Source organism: Lissotriton helveticus, chromosome 9, assembly GCF_964261635.1.
Source record: "Lissotriton helveticus chromosome 9, aLisHel1.1, whole genome shotgun sequence".
Lineage (NCBI taxonomy): Eukaryota > Metazoa > Chordata > Amphibia > Caudata > Salamandridae > Lissotriton > Lissotriton helveticus.
In genome coordinates this window covers 1,136,526,850-1,136,545,820 of record NC_136070.1, presented here as the reverse complement: position 1 = coordinate 1,136,545,820, position 18,971 = coordinate 1,136,526,850, and the positions used below count along the sequence as shown (strand labels likewise).

The 18,971-nt window shown below is 46.2% G+C and overlaps 1 protein-coding gene across 8 annotated transcripts in view; it reads left to right on the top strand.

The window, feature by feature from the left end:
* SLMAP (sarcolemma associated protein) overlaps nucleotides 1-18,971 on the top strand; it is a 1,084,481-nt gene that overhangs the window by 618,271 nt on the left and 447,239 nt on the right. For 4 of the 8 annotated variants that reach the window (XM_078661563.1, XM_078661564.1, XM_078661559.1 and 1 more), the window contains exon 12: nucleotides 2,428-2,490. The exons of the other annotated variants lie outside the window; for them this stretch is intronic. In XM_078661563.1, the coding sequence (XP_078517689.1) occupies nucleotides 2,428-2,490 (63 nt within the window). The remainder of the gene's footprint in view (nucleotides 1-2,427; nucleotides 2,491-18,971) is intronic. 8 annotated transcript variants of the gene reach the window in all.

The window sequence follows — 18,971 nt, the reverse complement described above, 5'->3', positions numbered from 1 at the left end:
CACAACGGGCGGCATTTAAGACAGGTTGTCTTTCCTTCAAGGCGCTGTATTGTAAGAGCCCAAAGTTCATCAACGACATGGTCACAAAGCATGTCCCTAGGCACAACTTACGATCAGCCCACCTACACCTACTGACCATCCCAGCCATCAAACTCAATGGGCAGGGAGGCTGTAGGTTCTCCTACCTTGCCCCCAAACTTTGGAATTCTCTCCCACTGACAATCAGGAGCTGTGACAACCTCTTGGGCTTCAGAAGGGCCTCGAAAACATGGTTGTTTAAGCAAGCCTACTAATAGTCCGTACTCAACTTTATTACACAGGATCAGCGCCATGAAACCTTTGGTGACCGTGCGCTTTATAAGCTTTTGTTAACATTAACATTGATCTTCTGTGGTAATCTGATGTAGCACCTTAACACCTTGAATGCTATGGGGATTTTTCTCCTGTGCTGGGATCCTACAGATACCACTTTACATGACGAGCTGGGCTCGTCATCAGCATAGCAGGAGGCTACTGCATGACGAGCCCAGCTCGTCATGAGCGTCGAAGGGGTTAAGACCCTTATGGGTGAGTAGTCACGCTTTACAAAAAACCTGATTTGATGTTATGGCATCTTATCAACTAATTGATTGTATGACAGTTTAAATTAAAATAATGTGTTTTTTAAACAAAATGGATGTTATGTATTTTTCAAGAAGCGTGTACGCATGTGCGACAGCTTGGTTTCTTGTTCCTTTTCAAAGCTACGGTCATTCTTGTATTTTTATTAAGCCAGAGGCCTCTTTCGTTGCCTACTGCTGCTGGGTCTTGACTGGAAGACAAATGAAGAATTGGCAAAGCAAATAGGTTTTGCCTGTGCAAAATCTATTGGCTTTGTCAATGTGTTTCCATGTTTTTTCAACATGTCTTAAAGTAAAATAAAAAAAAGTGCTAAGCCATGGCAAGCATTGACTACGTCATAGGGCTTTTTAAAATGTCTTTTTTTTATACTTCAAGCCATGTTGCACGCCAGCTCAACTTCTGTGCAATATATAAAAACATTGACGAAGCCAATTGATTTGGCATAGGCAAAACCTATTGTCTTTGCCAATGCTGGTTTAAAATGCTCTTAATGACTTTAGGACAGACCCTGACTCCAAATGGGCTCAGTCCTTAGGTTATGTAGGGCATTTTTCATTGACCGGCACCAGATAGAGTGAATCACTTTTGGCCTTCCAGCTCATCACATAGATATGACCCTTGCCTGGCACGTTTATTCCGGTACCAACACTGACATATAGCTGATTCACCGGGCCGGAGTTCGTTTAGCAGGCTGAATTCTAACCTAATCTGTGTTTGGGCTGACACGAATTGGAGAAAAAAATAGTCAACTGAATAAATTGCATTCGGCTAGGTTTAATCAGAATGACAACTTGCCCTGGAGAGACTCCTTGCCATAGCTTAAGGCTGTTAATAGTTTGTTTTATAATGCAATAGAGGGACCAGATAACTCACTTAAAAAACGAGACAGGGAAGATGAGAGTGATACTGATGTTGGTTTTAGGGTAGGAAAGTGATCTTGTGGTGCTGTGGGCACCCTGAAACAATTTATGGATTACAGTAAGTAATAGAAATGATAATGTCAATAGCGCTTCTTTTTCCAAATCATACTCTGGTGTATGTAGGATAAAGCAGTGGTTTCTGAACACAGACACAGCAGCGCCACCTATTCTGTTCATAATCAAACGTGTATCTTTTATGTCATCCATCCTCCGTGTCTACATTCAGGCCTATAAATCTCTATTAATAAGTTATATATTTAAACAGGGTACCCCATAATTAAAATTTGTAATGTTGAAAAATAGCAAGTGCCGGTCCATTTTCTTATGAACAATAGGAAAAATATGGAATAAGTGTGCGATTTAGTAAGAGGGGTTTGTCTGCATTTTTGGGCAATTTTAACCGCTGTATTGTTTCATTGCAAAATGCAAGAATCTCATTATACAGTGAAGTACTTACATTTCTGATTTTGTATTTCGTCACACATGCTTTTCGACATATCACCAGTGGCAGATAGACTATTTAGATTCTTGAGTAGGTTGCTCAGTGAGTGTGGGTGTACAGCTCAGAAAACATAGCACACTCATTCTAAATATTGTCTTTAGGGACTGTCATTTTGCATTACTTTACAGTGCATTACATGTGAACAATCTTCAAACCGATTTTTATAAAATTAGTAAATATTTTATTTTAATCATAAAAATATTTTTAGAAACATCTGGAAATGGGTATTTGAAAGATATTTGATGGTAAATTACCATTTGTTCATCTTTAAATTTAATCCCATAAATATTTATATAGTTATCTCCACGTTTAAATGTTCCTTTGTTGATTTAAAAAGAAGCCAGTGCTAACAAAGATACTTAAAGGCATTTCTTTCTCCGTTAGATAACTTTCTTTTAAAGAGTGGCGGGGACTGCACTTACATTCATCAGTTCATTGAGTGCCAGAGTGAGTACAGAGAAGTCATAATGCTGACTTCTTTTTAATTAACTACTGTGACTTTTCTGCATTAGCACTGTTTTAAGTTATTTGTTTTGTTGTTTTCCGTGGCACACAAGTGCAACATACATTGTCTTTAAGTTCCTGTTCTGAACTTAGTAAACAGTCCATCAAGGGTGCTATTTTCTAGTGAAAAAGCAGATTTGCACAATATAGCGAAAGAGTGGCAAGACTAGCTAGACGGCTTAGTGGGGTAAACGCACACTACCAACATCTGCCTTGATGTGGAAGTTACAAGATGGAAACCCCTGAAGATAAACGTACCCATCCTTTCGTCTGTGAACTGTAAATTAAGTACCATTAAGTGGGGGTAAGAGTGACTCAAGTGAGTAACCATGCTTAGAAATGACATTAAGTGGTAAATAATGAAGGCATCACTGGAAATGCTTTTTGAATGCTTCCTTGCACATGTCATATTTTGAACTAGTGAATAGTAAAATTGGCGTTATGGAATTCCATTTTTTTAATTAGTTTTCTACCTTCTATATTTTTCTAAAAGGTTTTGCATGTTTTGAAAGGAACCTGGTAGTACGTAAACAAAATTATGTTTGTGTCCCATTCCTTTCACTTGCCTTCTAAATATTTTGAGTGGGAAAGTGGAAAAGCGGACAAAAAATTAATTTGCTTGAATATCCGGATTCCTTTCAGATAGGATGGAGGCTGGCCAATAAGTGGAACAAGGCAACCACCCTTGACCTCATGCACATGCCACATCCATCTTTAAAAAGAGCCAAATATACATAAAACTTGTCGCCCCACCAAACACCAGCTTTGATTTTCTTTAACGGTCTGTCTGTTCTGGAGGATTTTGAAGTAGTCTGTGACACCTCCCTCCTACTTGAAGAGTAATGTCCTACTGTCTCGTGTCACCCAAGTCTTGCACATCTAGTTCAACAGAGTTCTTTCCAATTTTTTAGAGGTACTTTCTTGTCTTTGTTGTAGTTAGGCTATCGTCTATGGACATAAGGCATTTTAACCTTGGTGAAACAAAATCCCTTTTCATGGCTGCCTGTTTTATTACCCATTCCATTCACTACTTTTACATAATCAGAAGTACGGTATCCAGTCTCTCTGTACCATTTTTCTCTGGTGACATCACTGATTTTTTTTGTTTCAAATGTATTTTATTTTTCAGACGTAAACACAGAAAACCGGTCCGGTTACACACAGCGTTAAGCCCACAACCCTACATGGGGCCGGCCGCGTAGGTGAGCGTTTCTCTAGTGACACAAGAATCCGCCACTAAAAGCAAGTCTAAATACAGCATAGCGCCTACAACCCCTGAGCTTCCGGCCGCGTGGTACGATGCATAGGATTATATCAATAGGGCATAGTGTGAAGTCACACCTCTGAAGAGCCACAGCTGTATCGGACAGGCAACAGGCCCAAAATCAACAGTCAGATCTAGACAGACATTAGAACCGTGAGAATAGGAAGTATAAGAAAAAAGATCGGACAGAACAGAAAAGAGTAAAGTGGTGTGTACAGGCGGGGGGGCGTGTATGTCACCACATAGGCAGACGAGGACCAAGTTCAAGGGGGTGCCTTAAGCAAGCAAGCAATGCGCCTACGGGTGCAATCCACCAGGGTCAGGTGGAGCAATATCATCCGCAAAGGGGCGCAGAGCCCTAAGCTTGGTAGGCATGTGACGTGCACGCTCAACTGCACAAAGATATTTAATCAGAGGTTGCCAGACAGCCTTAAAACGGCTATCACGTGCTTTCAGCCGCGCTGTGAAGAGCTCCATAGCGATGACATGCCATAAACGCACAAACCAGGCAGCGACTGGGGGGCTTCAGTTTTTTTCCAGTATAAGGCTATGAGCTGTTTAGCCGCCCCTAGCATGTGAAGCGCCAGAGTCCAGACGCTCCGGGTGAGCGCCTTCAGGCCCGCAGGTTTGATGCCCAATAGAATCGTGCTTGTGACCTCAGGCAGAGGGAACCCCAACACCCCCCTGATGTGGCTAAGTACCTCCTTCCAGAACAGGGTCAACGCTGAACATGCCCACCAAACATGGATGAAGTCCCCAGATGCAGTCAGACACCTCCAACATAAGGGAGAAGGCGCAGGAAACATCCTATGCAAACGCAGGGTTGTATAATACCATTGAATCATAATTTTATATGCATTCTCCCGCTGCGGGATTCTGCAATGGATTTTGGGGATATCTTGCCATAACCGACCCCACTGCGTAATTTCCACAGTGGATGTCGACTGCCATTGCCGTAGGTACGGGTGTGAGGGAACTACAGGAGGGTGCTGCAGAATCTGATAGATCGGAGATATCAGTCCCTTGAATTCGTCAAAGGAGCGGACCAGCCGCTCAAAGGGGGTGAAGGCGCGGGTAGCCGCCTGCTGAATCTCGCTCCCGGATACCCAGTGGCTCAGCTGGGCGTATTGTAATCCCGCCTCCGGTGGGACACAAAACTCCTCTCTACGTTGAGCAAAGGTCTTGAGCGCACCCCCCTCATACAGATCACAGATCACCCTGCATCCCCCTTGCGCCCAGTTTGCAAAGGCACGCGTGCGATGGGCCGGCGGGAAGAGCGGATTTCCCTCCAGAGGGGGTGTGGTGAGGGAAACGTCGTAAGACCTCTGCGCTCCGCCACCTTATCCCATATATCCAGCACCATTCTAGTAGGCACCGCTATACATGCACTCCTAGAGCGCGCCCCCCGATGAAGCCATGTGAGATCCCAAATGGTGCGTCCCGTCACCACCCGATCCATATGCAATCACACCTTCTCACTCTCCGTCGTTGTCCATTCCACCACGAAACGAAGGTGCGAGGCCCAGTAATCCACAAAGTTGGGACAGGCCAGCCCCCCCCCTATCACGCAGTGACATAAGAAGCTTTTGAGAGAAACGTGGCTGATTATCGCCCCATATGAAGGCCGTAAGCTCTCGTTGGAGGCCTTGTATATGATGCAAGGGAGTAGGTGTGGGGAGGCATTGAAATAGGTAAAAAAAAATTAGGGAGGATCAACATCTTAATGGCATTGAGTCTACCCAGCGATACAAACGGGGATGATGGACGGAGCGTTTGAGCAAATCAAACACTCACCCCCAGTCAAATGATCTGGGTTTAATCCATCACCATTCTTTAGCCCACTCAGCCACCCCATTTCAGACATGACCATATGCAAATCAGTCTGACCCTGTGCCTCATGGGAACAGTCCAGCCCGAACTGCCAAGCCATGTCTTCCATGGACCGGAGACAAGCATCCTGGGACCGGTTTCGGATTCATAATCCTCATCAGCCAGGCTATCTTGAATCCAGTGGCCAAGTGAGCAAGGGACTCACGTCTGAGCATACCCTGCCACACTTAGGGCGAACAAAGCGATACAAAAGGGGATGATGGACGGAGCGTTTGAGCAAATCAAACACTCACCCCCAGTCAACTGATCTGGGTTTAATCCATCACCATTCTTTAGCCCACTCAGCCACCCCATTTCAGACATGACCATATGCAAATCAGTCTGACCCTGTGCCTCATGGGAACAGTCCAGCCCGAACTGCCAAGCCATGTCTTCCATGGACCAGAGACCAGCATCCTGGGACCGGTTTCGGATTCATAATCCTCATTAGCCAGGCTATCTTGAATCCAGTGGTCAAGTGAGCAAGGGACTCACGTCTGAGCATACCCTGCCACACTTAGGGCGAGCAAAGCGATACAAAAGGGGATGATGGACGGAGCGTTTGAGCAAATCAAACACTCACCCCCAGTCAACTGATCTGGGTTTAATCCATCACCATTCTTTAGCTCACTCAGCCACCCCATTTCAGACATGACCATATGCAAATCAGTCTGACCCTGTGCCTCATGGGAACAGTCCAGCCCGAACTGCCAAGGCATGTCTTCCATGGACCGGAGACAAGCTTCCTGGGACCGGTTTCGGATTCATAATCCTCATCAGCCTGGCTATCTTGAATCCAGTGGCCAAGTGAGTAAGGGACTCACGTCTGAGCATACCCTGCCACACTTAGGGCGAACAAAGCGATACAAAAGGGGATGATGGACGGAGCGTTTGAGCAAATCAAACACTCACCCCCAGTCAACTGATCTAGGTTTAATCCATCACCATTCTTTAGCCCACTCAGCCACCCCATTTCAAACATGACCATATGCAAATCAGTCTGACCCTGTGCCTCATGGGAACAGACCAGCCCGAACTGCCAAGCCATGTCTTCCATGGACCGGAGACAAGCATCCTGGGACCGGTTTCGGATTCATAATCCTCATCAGCCAGGCTATCTTGAATCCAGTGGCCAAGTGAGCAAGGGACTCACGTCTGAGCATACCCTGCCACACTTAGGGCGAACAAAGCGATACAAAAGGGGATGATGGACGGAGCGTTTGAGCAAATCAAACACTCACCCCCAGTCAACTGGTCTGGGTTTAATCCATCACCATTCTTTAGCCCACTCAGCCACCCCATTTCAGACATGACCATATGCAAATCAGTCTGACCCTGTGCCTCATGGGAACAGTCCAGCCCGAACTGCCAAGCCATGTCTTCCATGGACCGGAGACAAGCATCCTGGGACCGGTTTCGGATTCATAATCCTCATCAGCCAGGCTATCTTGAATCCAGTGGCCAAGTGAGCAAGGGACTCACGTCTGAGCATACCCTGCCACACTTAGGGCGAACAAAGCGATACAGCTATGATATCGCTAAGGGCTTCCACCTCCGTAGTTCTTCCAGGATCGTCGTCCGACACTCCCGCCAGTTTACTTGCGTCCCTGTGTCTACAGAGGGAGTCAACTGGAGGCCCAGGTAGTGAATATGATTGGAGGCCCATTGATACGGCGCAAGCTTCTCAAGGACAGAGATTTCCTCCTTTGGAATAGTGAGATTCAGGGCCCAGGATTTGTGGTGATTAATCTGAAGGCCGGAGACCCGCTCGGAAAGCCGCAATAGAGAGTGCAGAGCTGGAAGGGACACCTGAGGGCGCGTTAAAGTAAGGATAAGGTCATCCGCAAAAAGCGCCACCTTGTTCTCGCGTCCTGCAAGGTGGATACCATGGATGGCCGGCGCCTGCCGGATCAACTCCGCTAGGGGCTCTACTACTAGGGCAAACAACAAGGGTGAAAGAGGGCACCCCTGTCTAGTACCCCTATGGATGGAGAAGGTTGCCGTGAGCTGCCCATTTACCCTAATCCTGGCCTGCGGGGCGAGGTATGGTGCTCTGACCCTAGTGACTATGTTCGGGCCGCGCCCTATCTTATGCAGAGCCGCCCGAAGGAAAGCCCAATCAACCCGGTCGAATGCCTTCTCCGCATCTAGCAACAGGAGGCAGGCTGGTATACTCCAGTGGCGAGCTTTCCCCACCAAGTGTGCAATTCTACGCACGTTATCTGCCCCCTGCCGATTGCGGATGAAGCCAACCTGGTCCGGCTCCACTAGACCTGGCAAGTGGGGATCCAGGCGTTTCGACAGCAGCTTAGTATACATTTTAAGGTCAGTGTTTAACAGGGCTATGGGTCGGTAGGATGCACAGAGTTTGGTGTCCTTCCCCGGCTTAGGGATGAGCGCTATCTCAGCCTTACCCATATCGGACGACAGCCAGTCAATGTCAGTGAAGGAATTGTACAGCCGCAACAGGTGAGGCTGAAGTTGTGTTTGGAACATGCGGTAGAAAGACAGGGGCAGGCCATCCGGACCAGGTGTCTTCCCAAGGAGGAGATCTTTTATGGCCGCTGTTATCTCCTCCTCGGCAATAGGTACCTCCAGGGTTTTTGCATGATGGGGGTGTATCGGCGACCCCGTATACCGACTCAAGACATCCGCCACCAGATCCGGAGACGGCGTCTTCGCCTTGTATAATGCAGTATGGTAGGCTCGGAACGCCTCACATTCATCCCTCTCCGAGGTAACCCTCGTCCCATCCGATAGCTGGAAATTGGCTATATGGTTCTTGGTCGCTCGCGCCCTCAGTCGCCTCGCCAGTAGCCAGCCCACCTTGTCTCCCCCCTCGAAGTATCGCTCTTTCATTGCCAAGAGAGCTTTTTCGGCTCTATTAGTACGCAGGATTCGAAGTTGTCCCCGAAGGTTAGCAAGCCGTCGCCAGTGAGGAGCGATCCTGATCCTGCTTTTCGGCCTTCTTGATGTCCTCTGAGAGGCTATCTTCTAGAAGCCGAGCCTCTCGCGCCCGCGCAATCGAGAGGGAGGTAATGTGGCCTCGGATCGTAGCCTTGAAGGCGTCCCACACCACCAGGAGAGGCGTCTCCAGGAGATCGTTATTAGCGAAGTAAGAGTCAATGGCAGCCCGTATGCTTTCCACGTCGGCTGAGTCCTGGAGAATACTCGGCGGCAGGCGCCACCGCACTGCACGGGTGGCACAAGCGGCCTTGTCCTGAAGGAGCAGCTCAACATGGGCGTGATCTGAGAGAGAGATATCAGACATGGATGCCCCCAGCATGTCTCGTATCAGTGCATGGGAAACAAATAAATAGTCGATACGGGAGTGAGAGCGGTGGACGTGGGAATAGTACGAGTAATCTCTCAGCTCCGGGGAGTGATACCTCCACGTGTCCAACAGACCCAGGTCCATAATCTGCGTGCGTAGAGCTGATGACACAGTCCTCATCCTGCTAAACGAGGGTTCGCTGCGATCCATTCCAGGGTCCCATGCTAGGTTAAAATCTCCCCCCAGTATCAGTGAGGGATCTCCCTGCAGCACGTGTTCCCTCAGGAGAGTCCAGAGGTATCTGTCCTGCATCTGGTTAGGCGCATATACATTGTACAATGTAAAAAGGTGCCTCCCAATCCCCACACTGACCCTAAGGAAGCGCCCTTCCCCACTCCTAAAGGGTTTTGCTTCCCCTGCCTGATGCCACTCCTACACACGCCGTGTTGGTATCCGCTACAGCCCAGAATTGTAGGGGGTACTAAGGGTGTGCCATGCGCCGCACATCAGCTTGCAGGAGGTGAGTTTCTTGGAGAAATATGATGTCAGGGCTATGCTGAAGAAAATAACGCCACGTTTGCCTCCGTTTATTGGGGGAGTTTAGGCCCTTGACGTTAAGCGTCAAGACTTTCAATGGACTAGGTAGATATGCAGTCATGATGGAGCACAGGCCAGCCCGCTTAGCAGCCCCCATTCCACCTCAGGGAGAACATACAGATGTTAAGGAACCCTTCCATCCCCACCTGCACAACGCACCGCAGCGGCAGGAGCTCCCTCCCGACACACCCAAGAGACAAGATGAAACTGAAAAAGAAAGCCAGCGAGATACAAAGATGAAGAAAGAGAGGAGAAAAACCCAAAAGTGGCCAAGTGGACCATACAATCCTGTTCCAGGATCGGGACATCCTGCACCCAAGGTTCAGACAGTTCCTGAGATGTCACTCCCACAGTAACAGCCAAAGGAGGGTGGTACCCCTTAACCAGCATACCCAGGACAGGAGCTCCCCTCCCACCTCCCCTACAATGCGATCAGATGGCCAACCCAGTGATTGGAAAGGAGCTCATAAATCCCCCCCAGCAAGGGAAGGAGACAGCCTCCAACTCCTAAAGTGAACATAATGTGTCTACATGGGAGTCAATCAAGGAGTCTTTGGTTGCTGTATAGGGCCAGTTGCGTCCCCCTCCAGGGACCTGATATGTTCAATAATGTCCTGCTTTGCCTGCGATGCTGCCTGTTCATCAAGGGGCGGCGACCTTCGGCGATGACGCACCGCGGACCCAGCCGGCTGAGCAGGGATCCTCGCCGTGGCAGGGGGCCTCGAAGGACTGGTCGGCGGTGAGGATGGAAGGTGGAGCAGCTAGGCCGCCACCGTAGATGGATCACACCACCCTGCGCTTGGATTCCCATGTAAAGATGAGAGCAAACGGGTGTCCCCATTGATAAGGAATGTACAGGCTTCGTAGCTTGTCGGTGATTGGTTTAAAGGCTCGCCGTCGCCGCAAAGTGTTGGGTGCCAAATCTTGAAAAATCTGGAACCGATGGCCATCATATGTGAGATTCTGCTTGGCACGCGCCGCCTTGAGGATAGCTTCCTTCTCCACAAAAAAGTGTACTCTGGTAGGGATGTCCAGCAGAACTCCCGGTCTCCCAGCCGGGCTCGACACCCGATGGGCCCGATCTAGGGTTGGCGGCGAGGCGTCCTCATTTCCCCAGACCTCATGCAGCAGCTGAGCCACATATGTTAGGGCGTCCTTCCCCTCCGCTCCGAGAGGAACCCCCCGGATGCGGAGGTTGGTTCCGACGGCTCAGATTATCCAAATCCTCCTGCTTTAATTGCAGCTCGATGTGCTGCTCTTCTAGGGTAGCCAGGCGCTGCCATATCTGCTCCTGGTCCTCCGTGCGGGTATCAACAGTCCTATTAAGGCTATTGACTCAATCACTTAAATCCATCACTTCTTTTCTCAGCTCTTTGACGCAAGAGTGCACTTCAGTGCGCAGGGAGCCAATTTCCAATTTTAAATCCGCCATAAAAGAGGTCATGAACGCTTGCGTGACCGGTGGCGAGTCCCCCCTGGCAGAGGGCCGGACTCGATAGGGCAGGCGTACTCGTCTTGCCCCACATAGCTACCACAAAGTTGTCCTTGGGGATCGCCGTTAGGCAGGAGAGTCTCCACAGCAGGCCAGTCGTCCGGAACACAAATGGCCCACCGCAACGCACACAAAGGTAAGCAGCAGAGAAAAGGGGCCTAAGCTATCAACTATAGGGTCTCCCGGCCGGCCAAGCCTTCACCAGCCAGAGGCTGTAACCACTAACAGAGGCAGGTAAGGGGATACCATCAGTCCAGCAGCCCCCCGCCTTGGCGAGGTACAAGCGGGTGTCCAAAGAGGTCCTCGCCTCCCTCTCCTGACCCCTCAGCCCCAGCTCTGGCCCACTCGGAGGGCCCCTTTCTAGGGCCGCAACAGCAGCACAGGATGCATCCAGCCAAGACCAAAGTGTGAGCTTGTCAAGTGTCCCACAGCGCACTGCAAGCTAAGGGGCCGCGGGAATGCTGTGTCCAGAGGAAGGCTGTGGAAGCCCCAAATGGCAGGTGAACAGTGTGGCAGTGAAGCCAGCCCCTCTCTAAATGTAGCGACTGTCACGGGGGACCTCAACCCATCACCTACCACACCCACCAAGGAAAACTCTTCAATCTGCTCTCAGGCAGCACCTCCAGTGTGTCCGCAGGCAGGAGTCCTCGCTACGTAGCAGCCGCCTCGTGGGCCGCCAAGATGGCGGATTGCCCCCACACAACAGTAAGAGATGGCGGGCGCGCCTACAGGCAGCCTCAGCTCCGCCCACATCACTGATTTTTAGGTCTCGGCTAGTAACGCGCTGAAAGCGCGTTCTCGCCAGAGAACTATAGTCGGCGTCTCAGCAGTCTGAGAACGCCGAAGGGAGGCAAGACCTGGCCGCGCGCAGCGTTTCCCCATAGGATAACGTTGTGCGCACGGCCAGGTCTTGTCTCCACAGCATTGTAGGGCAGACCGGATCGCGTCGCGCGCCTCTCTGGAATGCAGGGGGAGTCTGCAGAGGGGCGCGCGGCGCTGTTCACGAGGCGCGCGGCGCTCACTTTCCGGATTCCTTGGTCCAACTTTGTTGCTTCTTTTTTTTTCTTCATCAGCATCAGATTTTTTTAGCATTGCTCAAGACCGGTTTACTTTGCTAGCGAATGATTTACATGGATGCCGGTGCCCCCTTTCTCCCAATGTTATACCAGAATTAGTAATTGTCTGTGGCAATGGTTTCGTGGTAGCGGACTCTGTTGCCTTTTTTCTCCTGGTCAAGGTGTTTATTTGGCTATGCTCTGGAGACTTATACAAACAAAATTGTACAGGCTTGTGGACTATTTCTGCACTGGGTGTGGCAATCTGATTTCCAGGATGGAACCATAATTAGAAACACAAAACAACGCTTTTTTTTTGCATATAATTTCCGGAACTGGTTAAAAACTGTAAATAATAAACTACTATGAAGAATACCATAACAGAAGAATTTCTTCACCGATGAAGTCGTGTTTAAATTGCTTTTCTTACGTTAAAAATTAAGGCATCAATACCCACCCTCCTCTCAACTAGGGAGAATGCAAAAAATAGGGGACGAAATGAGTATCACACAAAAGAAGCAATTTAACAGAAGATATCAAAGAATCAGAAGTTTAGACACAACAGCAAACGAAGAAACTAAACATTGTGGCACCTAAGAGCACAACTGCTAATTTGCCATTAGGCTGTAGAGTGAGAATTTTTTTCAGATGCATGAAAGGCAAATCTGACTTTATCTAACATTACATCAGTGAACATCAACTCCTTTCTTACACAAAGCCGCGCGTCTCTCAGCACGAGATCCCACCAAACTTTCATTTCCTCCGCCTTGTGCTGAGATGTAGGTCTGCTAAATATTGACCTTTTGCAGATTAGTGACGAGCAAGGCGTTCCCTTTGTAGTGCAGATGATGGTGCCGGCCCCTGATAGCGTCGGCACATTATCACGCCATGGGAGGGAGGGAGGCTGGGGAGCATGGATCGACTGCTCTGTTGACAAGGTGGTGTGATATCTGCTAAACTGAAAGTTCAGGCTCTCGGCACGTTTGTTTTGGGCAGAGCGAGTTACAAGACAGGGCATGCAAATCACTGCGGCCTCAATGCATTCACCCTTTGAAAGCAAAGGCCGGTTTTGAGGGGTGGGGGGGAGGGGGTTGTGCAGATATATATATACCGAAACGCGTCTTGTCCGTGCTTGGGTAACCAATAAAAAGTCTTGTTGGTATCATTACCCCCCCTGAGAGTGCTTTTTCTGGTTCTTTACGAACATTGTGGAAATTTGGGAGCAGTTATATTTCAGCGGGTCCACCCCCGCTCTTGAAAGCACCCGCTCGAGTGTGCAACAGGCTGGTGATGTTTGGAGCAAGTATAAATTTTCCAGTTGCACCGTGGAGGAAGGTTCGAAAAGTGTGACCCTTGTGGATTTATGGAACCGCGAGAAGTTGGGACATCGTGTGTCTTTCCAGGTTTATACGTCGGATACTATCTGTGAATAACTACAGTCGACGTGGAAAATGGACACTAAAACCGGTAAGCGACAAGCGAGTCCTGCTGCGGTGTTTTTCCACTTGAGTGTGTCGCAGACCTCCCATTCATAGAGCGAAGGGGTATATAGCACTTACATGTGTGGAGCTGCGGCTGCAGCATTCTACTAAAAAACTATGTTTTGCGAGACAGAACGCCGAGAAGCCGCTTTAGGAATGTTCCAGAAAAAGCGCAATGAGAATGATGGTAATACAGCTGGTCCAAGCAATGTGAATGTTAATACCTCCAGTCTAACCACCAAATTAATCACCTTGGAGCGCTTGTATGAGCGCGAAATTCGCAAATGGTGGGAGACCACCTCATTACAAAATTATATTGAGGTTAATCGGGTACCGAGAGGGCTGAGAATCTATACCATCCCTGCGTATGAGAACCCTGACCCTCTATTGCTAGACGCTTGGGCAGAACACATAGGGGATTCGTGCAAAGGAATGCTAGTAATTCTAATAAGATTTGCGTGGAGTGACCGCGATAAAGCGCTCGCCTCCATAAAAGACTTGGTGGAGGAATTACTTAAAGAACAGGACCAGGAACACATCAATGAGAAAAGAGAGAAAATGAAAAAACGGTTGAAAATATATGAACAAAAAATCAAACAACGCAAGGAAGAAAAATTCGACAGGGATGAGCGAGACTATAGATTGGGCAGGGTATTAACATTTTCTAAAAAATATGATAATCCAAGAAAGGAGATCAGGAAAAAACAAACAGGTCCGGCACCCACAGTACTTGAAACTTCGGAATCAGAAGTGACACCAGACCAAGATGCACATGAAGAGGATTTGGGGGCTCCTACCTCTTCCCATTTTTACGAGGAGTTCAAAGTGATGCGGAAACAACAACTGGAAGGAGGCAGAGGGAAACCACCAGAAAGAAGAGCGGGACGAGGAAGACGAGGAGGGGGGGTGGCGGCAAGAAATGTAGTAGGCTCACCCCCAATGACCCGCAGCAAGAAAACCTTCAACAAGAGGAATTAAAAAAGATAGATGATTTAACTATCATTAACTTAACATCTAAAATATTGACTGTGGAAGAGGAAACCATTCTTAAGCTGGGTCTCGCTTTTTGTCCGCTCAAGAAATTTGAATTTGCACAAACTCGAATAGATCTCTTCAAATTTATACGAAAGCTGAAGTTACACAAATTTTTTAAATCGAGACCTATTCCAGCAAAACCACCTAAAAAAACTTTATCAGGAACAACGGAAGGTCTATTGTGTAAAGATCTTGGTGGTATAATTACCATGGAGGAACTTCGAATTGAAAATGTGGAGGGAGTGGAGTCGGATATTACCAATACCCAAATGATTTCTGCCATGGATGTTCAATTAAAAGGAGGTAATAGTTCCTTTAAACCTGCATCTGTTTTTATGCCACCAACTATGACTGATGCGATTGACACTTTTTCTGAAGCCGTAATCAAGGATTTGGTGAGATTAAGGCATGATGTACAATTTCAGCACAAAAAATCGACTAACTTTAAGAAACAACAACAGGTGGCCTTTGATAAACTATGTGATGATTCTTCCCTTGTATGTAAGCCTTCCGACAAGGGAGGAAATATTGTACTAATGACTAAATCACAATATGAAATGGAGGCTATGCGACAACTAAGTGACAATAATTGCTATCTAAAAATTACCAACTTTGATTATCAAAAGAGTATTAAAGAATATCATGACATGATCACTATATGGTACGATAAGGACATGTTGAATAGTGATGAATTTCTCTTCCTACGCTGTCTTAATCCTATCACTCCGACTTATTATCACCTCCCCAAGGTGCATAAAGATTATTCCAATCCTCCAGGACGCCCTATTGTAGCCTCTCTTGGAGGGCTCACTGAACATCTTTCTATGTACATTGATTTCTTTTTGTTCCCATTTGTGGTTGCCTTAAAGTCCTATCTCAAGGACACTACTCATTTTTTGAACTTGTTGGGGGATTTTGTTTGGCAAACAGGATACTGTATGATGGTGATGGATATCACTAGTTTGTACACGAGTATTGCACATACTGATGGGTTGAGAGCGATTCAAAGTTATTTACAAACACGAGAAATGGGGTATTTTGAACACAATAAAATGCTCATGGAATTTCTAACTTTCAGCCTAAACAATAATATCTTTGTCTTTAATGGACAGTTATACAGACAAATGTCAGGTGTAGCAATGGGCTCCTGCTCCTCCCCCAGCTACGCAAATTTGTGCGTTGGCTGGTGGGAGGAGCAGGTAGCATGGAACAACAGCAATGGGTTTTGGAACCAAAAAATCAGAGCGTGGTGTCGATATATCGACGACTTATTTATTATCTTTGAAGGGTCAGTTGATGAAGCCACAAAATATGTCGATGTACTTAATAATAACAATGTGAATTTAAGATTCAGTGGAGAAATCAGTGAGTTAAGTGTCTACTATCTGGATCTTACTGTATATGTGCAAGATGGACACTTACAAACCAAGCTGTTTCGAAAAACCACGGCTGGTAACTGCACGCTACATGCGACCAGTAACCACCCCAGAAAACTGATTGAAAGTATCCCTTATGGAGAACTTTTAAGGTTGAAAAGGAATAACACCACAGAAAGTGAATTTCAGGAATCGGCGAAACTCTGCTTAGATCGGTTCAGAGTTCGTGGTTATAACGAGGGAGTGCTTAGAAAAGCGCTAAACAAAGTTAATTTACGTCCTAGATTTGAACTGTTAAAACCCACACAGAATAGAGGCAAAGATAAGGGAATCTTCAGAGTGATTACTACGTACTCTGAAAACTCAGAACAAATCAGACAAATACTCAAAAAGAACTGGAGTATCTTACTAACGGACAACATCATTAGAGAGGACTTACCCTCTAATCCGTTAATAACGTATCGCAAAGCGAGAGCCTTAAAAGATGATTTAGTTCATAGTCATCATGTGGCTAAAACTGAAGGCTCAAACAAAATACCTCTGAATGGATTCTATCCATGTGGCCGATGCAAGGCCTGTAAAATCAGCAAAAGGACTCTGACTTATGTTATCCCAGGTTTGAAATTCCCTAAGAAAATAACTAAGTTTCTGACGTGTACCACACCCTATGCAATCTATTGTTTGGTGTGTCCTTGCGGACTCAGGTACATTGGAAGTACCATCAATCCTGTTGAACTGCGGATACTGGAGCACATGCGTGCCATCAATAATATTGATGAATCGTACCCTGTTGCCAGACATTTTAACAAACTACATGGGCACAACAGGGATCTGTTAGCCTATTTTTGTCTGGAGAGTGTGCCATCACTCCCACGAGGAGGAGATCGTCTACAAAAATTACGACGTCTCGAATCACGTTACATTATAGATCTACAGAGTAAAAGCCCGGCGGGGCTTAATACACATGAGGAACTTGCAGTTCATTTGGGATACTAAGAATTGAATGTAACAGAAAGACTTTATGAACCTTACTATGAACTGGTACTGTATGTATAATTTTCTCTATCTTATTAAATATTTTGCTTTTATGGAACTGTAAATTAGGATGTATATATTGTATTCTTCACATGTATCGACAAGTTAAGAGGTTTGCCCATCTGTGGGCTTGATTGTAGCATTTAGACACATAGCCCATCCAGGGCTCAATGAAATGCTGTATATATTGTAAATATGCTATTTTGTAGTTGGATAATTTTATTTTTATTATTCACCTACAAACAACCTCATGAATATGAGACTTGTAAATGTTAATACTATCTTGTCTTATGTAGAGTAGACATTCTAAGATGGCGATATATTTGCTGCTTAGTTTTTGTCCTTTCTTTATTTTTATGTCGTGCACATGATGACGAAATACAACTTGATTTAAAAGTAATGGCGGCGCGTCTGTACCTCGCAATTGACAAAGGCGAAGTGCCGAAACGCGTCTTGTCCGTGCTTGGGTAACCAATAAAAGTCTTGTTGGTATCATTACCCCCCCTGAGAGTGCTTTTTCTGGTTCTTTACGAACATTGTGGAAATTTGGGAGCAGTTATATTTCAGCGGGTCCACCCCCGCTTTTGAAAGCACCCGCTCGAGTGTGCAACAGGCTGGTGATGTTTGGAGCACCCGCTCGAGTGTGCAACATATATATATATATATATATATATATATATATATATATATATATATATATATACATATCAGGCTCCAATTTTCCTTAGTTTAAGATAAGGAAAGAAATAGCACTCACGAGGATTCCTTGGCTCAGCAGTAGTTTATTTATCGACACGTGTCGATAAATAAACTACTGCTGAGCCAAGGAATCCTCGTGAGTGCTATTTCTTTCCTTATCTTAAACTAAGGAAAATTGGAGCCTGGTATTTTATCGCGGTGCGCCACCGCGTTATTGCACCCGACCACAAAGTGCCCCGCTGATGGCGAATGGAGGAGAGTGATACATATATATATATATACATACATATATATATATATATATATATATATATATATATATATATATATATATATATATATATATATATATATATATATATATATATATATATATATATATATATATATATATATATATATATATATATATATATATATATATATATATATATATATATATATATATATATATATATATATATATATATATATATAAAAACAATCTCGCAGTGAAGCGAGATGCCCGAGCCCCCAGTGCTTCAGGGCAGTGCGAACCTGTAAAGGCCTCGCAGGTCTGCCGACGTGCCATTTTGTTTTCATCTGTGAAAACAGTCTCTGCACGTTCTGTGTAAAATATAGACTTTCTGAGACTACCCACATATTGTTATTCTGTCTCCCCAGTAGAAACCGTTGTAAAAAAGCAAGATGTCTTTAGTTAATGCCATTGCTCTGGTACAGCCGTGTACAAAATCCCACAAGCACATAAAAACACAGACACGCAAATACACCAGGGCACATATAAGGATGAACACACATGCACACATCGAAACACAAGCACATAAAAGCACAGACACGCAAATACACCAGGGCACATATAAGCATGAACACACATGCACAAATCGAAACACAAGCACATAAAAGCACAGACACGCAAATACACCAGGGCACATATAAGCATGAAGACACATGCACACATCGAAACACAAGCGCATAAAAGCACAGACACGCAAATACACCAGGGCACATATAAGCATGAAGACACATACACACATCGAAACACACGCACATAAAAGCACAGACATGCAAATACACCAGGGCACATATAAGACCGCACACACATGCACGCACCTACACAATAACACATTTCTATATTGCCATGCAAGTACACAAGCAAACACAAATATAAGCCCACAGATGCATACACACATATATAGGCAGTCACGCAGCCCACACAATTGCACATGGTTCCATTCGGCTACATAAAA